The 15,209-nt window shown below is 33.9% G+C and overlaps 1 protein-coding gene across 1 annotated transcript; it reads left to right on the forward strand.

Annotated features, from left to right (window-relative positions):
• The first annotated feature begins 1,281 nt into the window (after window positions 1-1,281).
• LOC127857262 (receptor-type tyrosine-protein phosphatase alpha-like) lies at window positions 1,282-14,962 on the forward strand. The gene is made up of 21 exons (XM_052393679.1): window positions 1,282-1,303; window positions 1,405-2,790; window positions 3,056-3,176; window positions 3,315-3,406; window positions 3,656-3,808; window positions 4,114-4,277; window positions 5,350-5,437; window positions 5,755-5,819; window positions 6,031-6,067; window positions 6,263-6,366; window positions 6,593-6,718; window positions 6,945-7,093; window positions 7,622-7,757; window positions 8,077-8,205; window positions 8,318-8,420; window positions 9,150-9,226; window positions 9,952-10,086; window positions 10,363-10,494; window positions 10,763-10,920; window positions 11,231-11,366; window positions 12,076-14,962. The coding sequence occupies exons 1-21, from the start codon at window positions 1,282-1,284 to the stop codon at window positions 12,166-12,168; spliced, it is 3,606 nt and encodes a 1,201-aa protein (XP_052249639.1). The 3' UTR covers window positions 12,169-14,962.
• Window positions 14,963-15,209: the final 247 nt, after the last annotated feature.

Genomic DNA, 15,209 nt, shown 5'->3' on the forward strand with positions numbered 1-15,209 from the left:
GCAAGTTTATGTTTATGTAAAAGATCAAAGAATAAATGTTATATACACAGTAAATTGCACTTAAAATCCGTATTCAATAAAATTGCAATAATACAATTATATATATTTTGTTGTTGCTAAAATAACTTAGTATTTGGATGGGTGCATTGCGAACACATTGTAGGTGAACTCTGATCATGTAAACCACGTTGAAATATGACAATTGTAGTAGCGCTTTTACGGAGTAGCTGTTGTATACGACTTGTAGCATAATAATTGCATACGTGTAAGTGTAAAGGTCAACAACCAAAACATACGCTGCATTAAACGATATGTCCATTATTTCAATAACGCAATAATTATAATTACATTTTGCGTGCGTTCCAATACATTTTGAACGCAATCAGTAAGCTCTGCCTCAGTAAATTAAAGAATGGAGTGTTTTACCATGTCCGTCGTTGAATGCTATTTACTAATCGTACCAAATGAGAATATGTAAGCTAAGCCCTGTTTACGTGCAATAACATGCATTTAAAATACCATTGGGTTTTAAGTTAATATCTCTATTAAGACAACTTTATTTATTTAGATTTTAGTTTTCGATCGCTATGACCATTTGTTGCGATCGTAACTACACTATTTTTATGACTTTAAACCCCAAATGCTTTGCATTGACCGTTCCAAGGCGGTGACCCCAGCTTTATTCTTATATGTTTTATGTTGTTTTGTATTGTGCTGTTTTTGCTGTTTTGTGCTGTTTTGTACTGTTTGGGCAATCGGTCAATTGCCTTTAAATAAAGGACCAACTAATTGTTTATAATAGGAATTCAATACTGCTCCAGCAGCTTGAGTATCACTTCTTTATGTTGATGTTTGAAACATATTCCATTAACAATTGTTGTACTCTGGGGTATTTTTAATACGCTAAACATGCTTAAGGACACATGTCCAAGTTCATAGAGTTGGCATTTACATTAGAAATAAAAAATAAATAGTTTACTGTCAAATAAACCACAATTAATTAACGCATCTGTATTAAAAACAATTGCAGACGAGTACTATCATTTTGACAATTTATTATCCGTGTACTTCCAATATAAAAACGCTAAAGCCTCTTCAAACGATCATTACATTAACAACAATACAAGTAACAAATTGTCGTTATTATAAATTTGCAAATACGTATTTGTCTCTTTTTCAGCATAGAAGATACATACATAGACAATGAAGAACACATTCTTGATTTACTTTTGGATAACAATCTTCATACAAGGTGATGCTCTATGTAAGTTGATAAACAACATGCATATAGACTTGTTTCCGTGTTCATTTAAATAAACATGCATTCGTATATTATAGTTATAAACAAGACCAGTTTAGGTTTCCCGACTATATTTTGCTTTTTCTTTAACTGAATATTTTCAGATTCATATCAAACGATTTGTAGCAAAGAATGTGTAAATGCATGTAAAACAAACGGTGAGTGCTCCCCGTGCAAAGACGGGTTCCGCTGGAAGTTCTGCAACGACTCCTGTTCAGTCGGATGTAACAGCACACGATGCAAACAATATAATGCCACATGTATAGATGGATGTAAAGTCGGGTATTATGGTGACCACTGTTGTCAACCAGGCCGTTATGGCTGGTCGTGCGAGCGGCAATGTCTTAATAACTGCCTGGAATGCACATCTGGTGATACATGTCAAAGATGCAAAGACGAATTGTTTGGGCCAAAATGTGAGAATGCATGCTCACAGAATTGCAAAACATGCACACGGTCGGATATCTGTAAGATATGCAAAGAACGATTTTATGGAACAAACTGTGAATACCCATGCCCACAACATTGTACAACATGCAGTTCATCTGATTCGTGTCATTCTTGTGAAACCGGCTTTAGTGGACAAAACTGTCAAATCCGCTGTCCTGACAACTGTCAAACTTGTAATAACACAAACACTTGCACAACATGTAGTGAGGGGTTTTCGAGTCCAAATATGGCATGCACGTGTGTGAATAGTATATGCGGATCTTCTGTATGCAACACTTGCACAAATGCGTCTTACTATCCAGATGGCAACTCGTGTTGCCCCTGTAGCAATACCTGTAAATATTCATCATGCTCATCGTCTACACATTGTACACACGGCTGTAAAATAGGGTATTATGGTGCGGGTTGCCAATTAAGATGTACCGACACGGATCCGAAGTGTGGTGAATGCAATGGATTAAATAGCACTGACTTTAAGTGCGTGCATTGCATCGATGGATATTATCCTCATTTACACGGGTTTTGTACGACATGTTCTAAAAATTGTATAGAGACTAAATGCATTAATTCCACTGGGGAATGCGAATATGGATGTCTTGGCGGATTTTGGAATTATCCACAATTAGATGGACCATGTAGTCCGTGTTCAAAATCGTGCATTTTGGGTAAATGTAATACTTCTACGGGGCATTGCATGCAGGGATGTGAAAACGGATTTTGGAATTTAACATGCGAGTCAAAGTGCACAAACATTTGCTCAATTTGTGAGAGGATAAGCGGAAAGTGCTTAGTGTGTTCGTCTACAGGCCTCTTTGGAAACGAATGTTCCATGACGTGTAGTGATAAGTGCTTTAATACATCATGCCATATGAATGGAACATGTACACATGGATGCATCTCTGACTTTTTTGGACCATTTTGTGAAAAGGCATGTCCTAAAAATTGTGCTCGAAAAGATTTTGACACCCGATGCTCTAACGAAACAGGAAACTGTCTGTATGGCTGCATTGGTGAATTTACAGGAGTCGACTGCATGGAAGGTAAATAATGCGACATTGTTTTGTTGTTTACCATAGGTGTGTTTGTTGCTTAATTCGGCACTAATGTTTTTATGTTATCTCATGAGTTTTAGAACAACCTTCTTGTTTATTTCGAACCCAACATTATCTTCCGCAAGACTTTTATACGCGTCGTGATTTGATGCGTATGAGGTCTAAACTGTATAATTTTAAAAGAACTAAATCACCTTTGCACATTTTGTATTGGTTCATTGTTAATACGGTATTCAAATAATCGTTATAATAGCTCTGAAGCAAGACAGTAGTGAAGATACCGTTCCAACAGCAGCAATTGGAGGAGGCGTTGCTGCTGCTGTAACAGTCGTTGTTGTGACAGCCGTGGTTGTATTTATTTATCTTCGAAGAAGGTTTGTATGCTTAAAGTCGAGATATTATGAATACTTGTTCTCTAAATAGAATGTCTGTTTAAATTTCATGTTTTCTATACGCAATAATATCATTTAAGGTCACAATATACGACAAATGACTGTTTATTTTGTGATTAGGCATCGACAACCAAAGCATGACGGCGTTCAAGCAACACCAACCAATGTAGAAAGTACATTTGCACCGGTATATGCATCTGTTGTCCGAAGTGGTAAGCAGTATGTAGGAATGTGACAGATCTTTTTAAATGTCAGAACGTGAACACGGTTTTCATCGCGAATTAAGCATTTTCCACTTTGCAAGAAATGGAGTGTATTTCAGTAGTTCTATCAATTGTGGTTTTACAAATTAGTATTGAAATTGTGTTTTTACTATTTACTATTGAGCATATTGCGCAATAACACACGCATTCATTCACTATATATTTAATTATATAATTATGCGTATTCTTGTCTTAAAGGACATGCAGGTTCGGTTTATGAAAACACATCATCCGTAAAAATTCATAACGCACCCATTACGGTGCGCAATCCTGCCTATTGTAACAGCAGTATGCAACAACATATGCCAATCGATTGGAGTTCCAAAGCCGATGAAGACACTTTAGAAATTGGTATGAGCAATATGCGAAATTGCGTTGTTTGTGTAAGCGTAATGACATTGTTCGTGTTTTTAATACAATAGTTCATACATACAATAAACTCTCATGCATTGTAATATTTGTGGTGGTTTATACATTCCTTATTGAAGTCTTTTTTAAGTTTTTGGTTTCCATGAATCATCGAGAGTTCAACTCCATAAAATATGAATAATTGTTTTTATTGTTAAACTTTTAAACACCGTTTAATTAACTGAACTCAAATAATTAGTGCAACACACAACAAATCTTAACCACTATTAATTATATTGTATTCGTAGATGAATGGGACAAAATTGCCCGCCAAAATGCGATCAAGTTTGAGGAGAACGGAGGGGTGTACTACAACAATGACGATAAAATGAAAAATTTGAAAAAAACAATTACAGAGCTGATAAAATTGGTGTCGTCCAATACTATGGACTATTACGAAGCCGAGTTCAAGGTACTGAGAAAATGCGCGTGAATATGCTAGCAATATTGGTAGTCAGTCCCGTGTTAAAAATGTTTAATTCTTAGATCTAAACAATCCGTGAAGTGAAGGCATTTTAAATTGACGTGTGTTTGCTTCTTTTACATGTTGTTTTTACTATGAGTGTGCAATATGTAACTTGTCAAACTGAAGGGCATTAAAGCGTATATGAAATAACCCTTGACAATAGAAGTCAGTATTGATTATGCTTCCTCTGTGATACATATATTCACCGTGCACGATTGTTGAAGCATTGTTTCTAATTGTAAGAGGTGTCTTGTTGTTTCCTGGTATTTATATAATGTTGCGTTTTTGGAAAGTGCCCGCTTGAAAACTATGCAGACTGTTAGATATCAAGATAGTTTTTGCCACACTTACTGTTAAGTGTATGGGCAAGCGTCCTTGAATCCTCCCGACCGTGCGTGATTGTTTGAACCATAAGTTCATCATTGTGCATTCACCACGTAGTGACGATAATTACATGTGTAAAAACTATTTTCGTTGATGAAAGATCAAGATCCTACCCAGAGGTCAAGGGAAAAATAAAGCACAATAAAGCATGCTCAAACTCCAGACTGCAGCTATATCATTTATAAATTATTTCCAATATAAAATTCAACACATTTTTGTCATGCGAAAACCTGATTGCCTGTTCAACTCGTTTACGTGTTTAAAAGTCACACGCATATATCATAGGTCAAAAGGGGCATGCAAGCGCCTATCCATGAATGGTCTTTGTAATTTATAAAGGTTATTTGCAAAAACTTGTAATGTCGTCAAACACCAGTCTTGATTATGTCAATTGGTATTTGATATGTATCTCTACCTTATATTTGAAACTCGTAATTTAAAGTCAATGTAAAAGTATGAGAATCGTAAAGTTTATTGAGACTTAAACTTAATAAATCATGGGACGTGTTGGCAATATAAATTACGTAAGCACAGTGGTTTAGGAAGATAGCGGTAGAGTTTTTACTGTATAACGTTTTTGGAGTACATGTTTGAGTTCTTTGTAATAATTGCCATATTTCGTCAAACGTTCCAGAAACTTCCATACGGTCTTCTCAAAGACTACAAGGTGTCGCAGATGACGGTGAACATCACCAAAAACAGATATAAAGGAATATATCCATGTACGTACAACAATAGATGATATATTTAAATGTCTTAAAGGCTCGCCTCAATGCTTTACATTAACTATTGAATTCATGTGTCTGTCGATCTTGCATATGTATGGTCACGTACAAATGTACTGAGTTACCACATGATTTCAATTATGTCTGCAACAAATAAGACTTCACACGTGCTATTGAAGTCGAATTTATGTCAATCATTATATTTCTGCTAAGTGTCATGAACATGAAACAGGCAATGTTGTAAGTGCGATGAAAATTGTGTTAAGTTATTCAAGTTTATTCTTTAAGTTATTATTATTTTTTTATGAATACAGATGACGACCACAGGATTAAGGTTCATGGTGATCACACGGACTACATTAACGCCAGCTCCATTGACGTAAGTTTTTTTTAATCTTTCAAGATGAACATTTTATTTATTAAATATTGTGTTTTAAATTTCCTGACTTCATTTATGTTTATAACAAAATGTTACAAAATGTTATAAGTTTGCAATTTAGCAGCTTGTATTCATAAATCAACAATGTATAATGTGAGTGACTACAATGGAACGGTCATTGCTCATAATGAATTTTTCATTTGTGGTTCAGGGTTACAAAAGGCGAAACGAATACATCGCAACATTAGGTAAGTATATCGTTTCATTCTATAATATTTACGTTGATGTAGAAATTAAGTTTTTGATTTTTTCTTGTCCGTTATTATTTTAGTTGAAACTTTTCTAAGAGAACATATTTCAATAAGTCGGTTTTAAGCACGATTACGTATATCGTAGTAAAGCATTCCTGTATACGACTTCACATGTTGACGATACTGTTTAAGGGCCAATGTCTAAACAACTTGGTGATTTTGGAGCATTCTGGAAAATGGTATGGCAGCAGAACGTGGAGAAAATCGTCATGCTTACAAATCTGGTAGAGGAAGGAGTGAGTAACGTTGTTGTATAGCATACATGGCCAGGACATTTAACAATGCAGTTTCTTTGCTTTGTGTTCTGATAAAATATAACACCAGCATTTATTGCAATTAATTTCTACTTTTAAGGTTCTTTTTGCATGTTAATTCTTGGAAGTTTTAATTTGTATTTATGTGTATTAAACCACATATCAGTAGATTTAATTTTAAATCCTTTGTGAAAATTAAAATCATTAGAAAGACAAATGTGAGCAGTACTGGCCCGATTTTGGTGACAGTCAAACGTATGGTGGCATCCGGGTTTCATGTCAAAGTGAAGACGAGTATGCCGAATTCACAAGACGGTCGTTCGCTATTTTAAAGGTACAGGTTTGTTTTAATATCAATGTTAACAAACAGCAGAATGGAGAACAAAGTCATTTAATCTGCAGTTTTCATTTAAGCTGTACATATAACTTAAATTTAATGAAAAATAATGCATTTCCAACATTGAAAAAGTAAATTAAATTGGAGAGTTGCAACCAATATATTTATTTTTCAATAATAATAACGTGTTTGTTTTGTTTGTTTACATGGCTATGACTTTCAGGACCGACGAACGCGGACTTTGACGCAGTTGCATTTCACATCGTGGCCAGACAAGGATATACCGGAAGACGTTACATCGATCATCGAGTTCAGACAATACGTCATGCATGCCCAAGCAACACTTGGGGGTCCAATCATCGTGCACTGCAGGTATTTAAGCAGATGAAAATGATTGTAATGGATTAGAGCGAGACAGGAAGCGGGTGTATGATATTGTGTTGCCGAGTGTGTCATTCTATTAGCATGTGAGTAAGTAATCCAGTAAGAAACACGCTAAAAAACAACGAAGTAAAACAAATGATCAATAAATCACAAAAGCGCTCTGTCAATTATGTAAATTTATATGTGTGCGTGTGTGTGTGTGTGTGTGTGTGTGTGTGTGTGTGTGTGTGTGTGTGTGTGTGTGTGTGTGTGTGTGTGTGTGTGTGTGTGTGTGTGTGTGTGTGTGTGTGTGTGTGTGTGTGTGCGTGCGTGCGTGCGTGCGTGCGTGCGTGCGTGCGTGCGTGCGTGTGTGTGTGTGTGTTAAATTAATCATTCAATATCAATAAGTATTACATTGTTTCATTACATTATCATTGTTTCATATTTTTTCAGATAGACATGTTTCATGTTCGAGACACATATAAACCAATGAGTTTGTTTATATTCATAACTATTTTTCTTCAATGTCGAGAACAGTGCAGGCGTGGGACGAACAGGAACCTACATTGCTATAGACATTCTCACGAAGGAAGGCGAAGCAGAAGGGGCAATAGATATACCCGGCTGTGTATTAAACATGCGACAAAACAGGCCGAATATGGTTCAGACTGTTGTAAGTATATTGTGCAAGACGTAAGGTGACAACGATATTTACGCAGCATGAATTTATTCATTAAATACCTCAACAGTTATATTTGTGTAAGACAGTGGGCTCTGAAAGTCGTTTGGTTTGGACGAACATGGCTGCTTGTATGTCGGCATGCCAAAATATTGATTATTTTTACCTATTATTATTTGACGCTTTCACATTCCACATACAGCTAATTGTATAACCCAATTCAGATACATATATATGTTTATAGGTTTAATACATATTACTATAGCAGCGAATGTACACAGATATTAATTAACGCCAATATCTGGTATTACAGGGCCAGTATAAGTATCTTCACCACGCAGTTGTTTATGCTCTTACAAATGACGTCCATCCCGTGGCCGGTACGAAATTCCAAGCGTATATGGATACAATGTCAAAGGATAAAATCTTCAACATGTTTAAAGTAATATATTTTTTTATAAATATTGTGTGATTTGACTACCCGACAACTATTATGATAATCGTATACTTCATTTATCAATAACCATTTCCAATGAACAAATATTGTTTTTTAGCATGTACAAGATATGAAAACATACGGATCATTGGATGAATCTGAAGCAGTGGAAAAGAACGCCAAACGCGCTGACACAAACAGAGATGGGGCTGATATTCCAGGTAATCCTCTTTAAAATGTACACGTTTATAGGTTAAATGCGATAGCACTTTTTTACGATACGAAAATTACATTTAACGCTTAAATCGCGAAGTGTGTATAAGATTAACTCGGCAACGTGCAATATATGGTTACCAATTAAGGTCTTTTAATTCTAAGTGCCTTGCATTGCGAATGTGTATATCTTTTGACATTTTCGAAACGGTTAGTTTAATTATACCTTGGTCTTAACTTTGTATTTTTGTAAACTTGATGATTGGTGTCATGTAAATAAAGTGCATTGCACTTGTAATCGTAGTCAATTCCTCTACTTGCGACTTAACTATTTTTAAATATAGTTATATTCGTATTGGCTTTTTGCAAAAGAGGACCGTGAAATTATTTTAATTTAAAAACCAGAACATTCAAGTTATATCCTATAATCTTTCTTAATTTCGTTGGTTTTATTCTTACGTTTTCATTTTTTTTTCTGTAAATCTTCATTATTTCATTTTACGCTTCGAACCCAGCTGTATGTTCAATTTGTTTTAAATACGATATACCTGTATGCATAGAATTTAGTCACCAGCCTTAAATAAAAGATCAGCGGATGTTATAAAGAATTTATAAACCTGTCATGTTTCTTGACGTTTATGTGTTGTCAGATAATTAAATCTGATTACCGTATAAATTAATTTCCTTATCGGATTTTATTATATATTTTGATGATTCCAAGTATGCATAATATACAGAAGATGAATATCGCCTCCGGCTTCACCTTAATCGCAGACCAGGGTCGTCAGACTATATAAATGCAGTTTTCGTGAATGTAAGTGAACGATGCATTCATACATCTACATTATAATTTAATAACTACAGCAATCGATTTTGCTTTAGAAAAATTAGAAAAATACACTTGTTAAATGTTTATTGTTAATTTTTACCGATTTGAATTCCTGTTACGATAAAATAAACAGGTTTTATACAATCAAAGTAATATATTATATTCGAGAAATATAACAAATGGAAACACAATAATGAGTTCAACGATAAACACATTAATTTAGCGAATTTAAATAAGCAAAATATTGGATGTTAAAAGATATCAAAAACCGCTATGATTGTGTTCATGCATCGAAAGACTTTTACAGAAATCTAATGAAATTGTGACATTTAGTTATATAATTATTCACCAAATGTTATTTTAACACACATGAGGCAATGTGAGTACGTATTGTTTAAGAAACTGTTCTTTGATCAAAGTACAACATATTTACTCATGAGGACGCATTGTGAGCTTTTTAATATATACGGTAAATGTTTACTTATTCGCATGTTATAAGTTGCATATTTTGTTGGGACGCATTATATTTTATAAAAAGTTCTTTAGCTGTACTGTTTATTGAATGTTTCAACCTTTTTAGTACATTGAATTGGATATTATAATGATCTTATTTGCATGTTGGACTCGAGCCAATGCTAGTATATATATCATGCCCTATAAGCTATCACCCGAAACGCAGTCGAATCGTGTTGTTTTTGCTTCCTGTTTAGAGTTTTAAAACGAAGAACAAGTACGTCCTTGCACAAACCCCTCTCCCGAATACGGTCGTTGATTTCTTCACGATGCTTGTCCAGACGGAGTGTTCGTGCATTGTCGATTTTGAACCATCAACGATGCGTAATGGGGTTAGTTTTGCTTCTGTTCCAAGACCTATATTACATCATATTGTGAAATGTGTTAATATATATATATATATATATATTGGTTTTGTGTTATCACATTCGAACTTTTAATTGTGTTAGTTTCACAATTACATTATTGTTGTAATACTAAATGATGCAAATCACGCAACATAGAAACACCTTTATTGTTTAAAATAAACATTTTTTTTAATTCAGCACGTATTTATTATATAATTGTGGGTTCGTACTTCCTACGCACCTTATACATGCCACTTTTAGAACATAGGCGAGTATTTACCCGCGGACAATCAGGTTTTGAAGATAGGAGTCTTCAACCTCCGTTGTTCGAGGCCCGAAGCAAATTCCTACCGCATTAAACGGACAATGACTATTGAACATCAAGCGAATCAGGTTGTAAATTTGATCATTTTTATATTTTATGTATTCATTTATGTCGCTTTAGTTCCGAAACATGTATATATACCTTTGTTTAATGATGTAATATTATAATAGTATTATATTTCTTGGGCGAGGAGGTTTTTCTTTCATGACCATTATCTCAACCCAACATGCCTTATATGAAAATCGGTTGTGCTTTAATGTTTGTTTTGCTCACATACTCCGGACATGTTGTACGTTGAACAGCTGACCAATAAAGACCTTATTTTTTGTCATACAGAGAAACGCCGAACTGTCTTTAACGCATCTGGAGTTTACAGACTGGGACATGGAAGAACCTGTACCAAAATCTCCGTTTGATTATCGGCGATTTATTTCCGAAGTTGACGCAGTAACAGCCAGCACGAACTCAGATAAACCAGTCGTTTTACATTGTTGGTAAATATATAATTGTGTTGTTGACACTTTTAAAGATACCGCTTGGTACCATGGTGGTGTATATTCCCTGTACTTTGCTTATGTTGAAACATAAACTAAACCAATAGTTGCATCAACAGCAGGACACTTGACGAATAACTGAAGGTTCTATATTCAAAAATATTTGCTAACTGCAAGACAAAAATAATTGAACAGCGGAAAACATTCCTTATGTCTGTTAATGATCTATATTTAAATGTTTTTATTTGCCATTGGCTAATCATAGTTACAGCGGTTTTAAATATACATTATACAAAAACGAATGTTACAGGGATGGTGCAAGTAAATGCGGCCTATTTTGTGTTGTTGCAAATCTTCTCCAGAAGATGACGATAGAACATGAGGTCAGCGTAGTAAACGCTGTTAGGACGGTGAAGACCAGAAGAAAGGGCGCGATCCCAAACCTTGTCAGTTTTGAGCGACCTTTGTTGTTTTTAAGTTATCGTTAATAATGTATCTATCAACTTTAATATTTGTATTAATAAAATCATGTTTGCTTTAGAAGTGTGTTTAAAAAATTGTTCGTTTCAAGTTTCAAAATAAAAAGTTATTCCTGGCTGTAATACAATATACCTTCCAGTACACAATTCCTCTTGATGTGCCATATAAATCAAATTTCAATACAATTGAGCTAAGAAAGTCTCTAAATGGACTGCATTCTAATTGTGTTCTGTTCCATGCTCATAAAGCATTAATAAAATCATTTCATTATATGCTTTCCAATAGTTTATAGAGAAATAGCAGTGAAATAAAACTGATATTTCACGGTTTTAAACAGTGAAAAATAACAGCGAAAATTATCGATAATTTTAATTGGTTGCTCGGAACTATTTTTAGATATCTTTGGTTTCCACATTATGACCCTCCGTTGTTACCAAAGGCGATCACTCTGAATTGAATGTTTATAAAAAAACATACGGAAAAGCTTCCATGGAACATACATGTAATAACATTTCGGGGCGCCCTAAGAAGAATAATATTTTCAAGAATGGCAAAAATACAAAAAATCATGGCAAAATAAATATTTAAACATTTCGCATATTTATTATATTACAAAAAACTCATTATGTGTCTACCAATGAAATCTTGCATTGACTCATTTTATCAAATTTGTAGGAGCAGTATCAGTTCTGCCATGACTGTGTGCTGGACTATGTGCAAAATGTCAACATCTACGCCAATGTTGCTGCTGATCTCTCCGATTGCTGAATGCAGACACTCAGCCATGACCGTTTTCCGGACTTCATTCATATCGTTACAGTGTACTCCATCATGACTGTTGATGTCTCTGATTGCTGGCTACATACTGTCTCTCCTCTATTTTATGAACAACATAGATATCTACTTCGATGTTTCAGCTTATATCTTTGAATTTTGACTATCTAATGTCTTCAATTTCTATTTCTGAATTATATTTACAAAATTTGTAACTTCTACAACTTCGGTGCAGATCAATCAGATCGTTGACTACAGAGTGACGGTAATGAAATTGTTATCTGCAACCAGAGCTTTAACATTTTTTCCAACTTCGCAGTAAACCTCTTAAGATTGCTTACTTGATTTAACAATTGTTAATCAGTTGTCTTTGCTTATGTCGTAATTTGTTGATACATTTGCACACAAAAACAATATGTGATTTCCATATCATCTAGAAGGAAAGTTCGAGCAATCCGTGTACACATCTATTATGAGATTTGTTTAATGTTAACATTATTCGTTTCAATCAAATAGGGCCTCTTTTTCAAGGTAATGTTAATATGTATTAATTCATAAAGTCCTTATTTAAATTTATGCAATGTTTCATGGCTTGTAGTGGTAAAAACGTCCGCGTTTTGGTCTATCATAAATCTACCACCAACAAGCGAAAACTATTGCATGCATACTTATCACAACACAAACAATGACGTTACGATACGCGACACAATTCAACATGAAAGATGTGTAATGGATACAGAAAACATTGAACAGCTTTATGTTATTGTGTAATACAGTCGACTTTAACACAAGTGTTTATATCTCGATATGTTTAGGATAGTGTGTATTTAATTCTGGCGTACACGTGATAAACGTTTGCCTTAAAAACCGTCGAAAATGTTGGACTAATTTTGATTGATGACTACTTCCCTAGAACGTTATGTTGTTTCTTTGTAAATAGTAAATTACAAAATGTATTGTGAAGAAATTATACGAGTCGCATCGAAAATATAATAATTGCATGTGCAAATACCTTATACGGAAAAAGTGTACTAACATTATTTACACTTTCGTTTTGTTTTTTATCGTTCTTAAAATAATTGTATAATGTATTGTGTATCACCTTGTTTGTGTTTAACATATAGGACATTAGTAATTGCGTTTTTGTCTATCTACACACTATTGCAATGGGTGGGTATTCTCTTGTATTATTACGGATGATTGTCTCGTCATTGGAACTGAGTGATGTCTGAAAACTTATTAGCTGTATCAAATGTACCTGTATATGTACAGTTCTATAGTTATATATAGTTTTTAAAAGTGTAATGAGTATGCTGTATGCGGTAATACGTGTAAAAAAATGCATGTACATTATTAAAATGTCTAAATACTTTGATCAAGTTAGGCATATACAATTTGCAGACATCTGATAAGGCAAATAGAAATGGATGCAGCGGATTGAGTGTTTTCCGATCAGCATCATTCAGATGAATATGGCTAAAGGTAATCAAAGTCGTGTATATTTTGTGTTGATTCGTTGCCATAAGTCCTTTATTTAACGAAACATACAACGTTAATTAAATTGTATTACAATCACTCGATGATGAATGTTTCAATTACGATAATGCCGTTCGATGCTGCCTCTTATAAAGTTTTGAATAAAAAAGTAAAAAGAAAGTAGACGAAGGCAGCAGATTTAAGAGTGCGAGTTTGATGACCAAAGTAACAGGTGCTCATCCTGATATTTATTTAATGGAATTTAAGTTCAATTCAATTTACTGCTTTGCTTTGCCCGAGCCTTAAAATAAAAATGTCGGCCTGGAAACACGTCATCTTGCAATTAGAAATACTACTTTTTATTAATCGAGGTCGGCCACCAATTAAAATATTTCTCATGTTCAAATAAATATTAACTTTTCAGTTAAAATGTTGAATACATTTTAATATTCTGGAAATCTTTTCAGGATTTAAGCGTGAATACCAAAGTTATCGTATCCCTTATTATGTTTAAACAATAATAGTAGTTCTTTATAATGGTATAAATTTATGCAATTTTGTTTATTGTGTCGATTTTTATTTCCTATAGATATGCCATGCTATCATGTGCATGTGAGCATTAGAGTTTCTTTTTTATTTACTTTATTATATAAACGAATTAAAGGGATCTTTTCACGGTTTGGTAAATTGACAAAATTGAAAAAAGTTGTTTCAGAATCGCAATTTTTCGTTTTAGTTATGATATTTGTGAGGAAACAGTATTACTGAACATTTACCATAGTCCAATATAGCCATTATATGTATCTTTTGACGATTTGAAAACCTAAAAATTATAAAGCGTTGCAACGCGAAACGATTGAATAATTTGGAGAGTTCTGTTGTTGTCGTTTAAATTTACGAAACTCCGAAGATTGCTTATATAAGGTATAAAATACTTATTATGTGTATACTCGGCGGAATAGCCGAGAGGGCTAATGCTTTTTTACTTCAGACTAACTCCAGGACTCCGGGGGTCACTGGTTCGAGCCCTGGTACCGGCTACTTTTTTTTCCTTGTTTTAATTTTATTCTTGATTTTTTACTGGAGCTTTTAAGATCCAATGTTTACATTTATCAATATAAAGCATTTAATGACAAACTTCAAAACATGCCAAAATCTGTGAAAAGGCCCCTTTAATGTGGAAAAAAATGAGTGTATTAATGTATTCATTATTTTTTATCCTTATGTGTCATCTTAACTGAAATAATGTATTTGTAAAATTGTTATCTTTTAAGTGTATCTCTGTTAATTTTAATAAAATAGTAACCTGTTACATTATAATTTGAGCATTTGATAGATCTTAAACGGCTTTATAAATGGTCAAAATGTTTTCTTAATGAGTCTCTTTCTTAAAACAAAGATATTACTGTGAATGTGATTACATAGAGGATATTTGTTGGATTCGGTGGAAAAAAAAAATCGATTTTATTTCACGAGTGATCATAGAAAACAATATTTTCACGAGTGGCGAAGCCACGAGTGAAAATGTACATTTTCTATGATCACGAGTGAAATAAACT

Source organism: Dreissena polymorpha, chromosome 14 (assembly GCF_020536995.1).
Source record: "Dreissena polymorpha isolate Duluth1 chromosome 14, UMN_Dpol_1.0, whole genome shotgun sequence".
In the NCBI taxonomy this organism is placed as follows: Eukaryota; Metazoa; Mollusca; class Bivalvia; order Myida; family Dreissenidae; genus Dreissena; species Dreissena polymorpha.

Excerpts from the sequence above, each read along its gene's own strand:
- LOC127857262 (XM_052393679.1), top strand. The coding sequence starts at position 1,282 with ATGCATATAGACTTGTTTCCGT. Across the intron at positions 4,278-5,349 it reads ATTACGAAGCCGAGTTCAAG|AAACTTCCATACGGTCTTCT; the intron begins GTACTGAGAAAA and ends CAAACGTTCCAG. Across the intron at positions 8,206-8,317 it reads AAATCTTCAACATGTTTAAA|CATGTACAAGATATGAAAAC; the intron begins GTAATATATTTT and ends ATTGTTTTTTAG.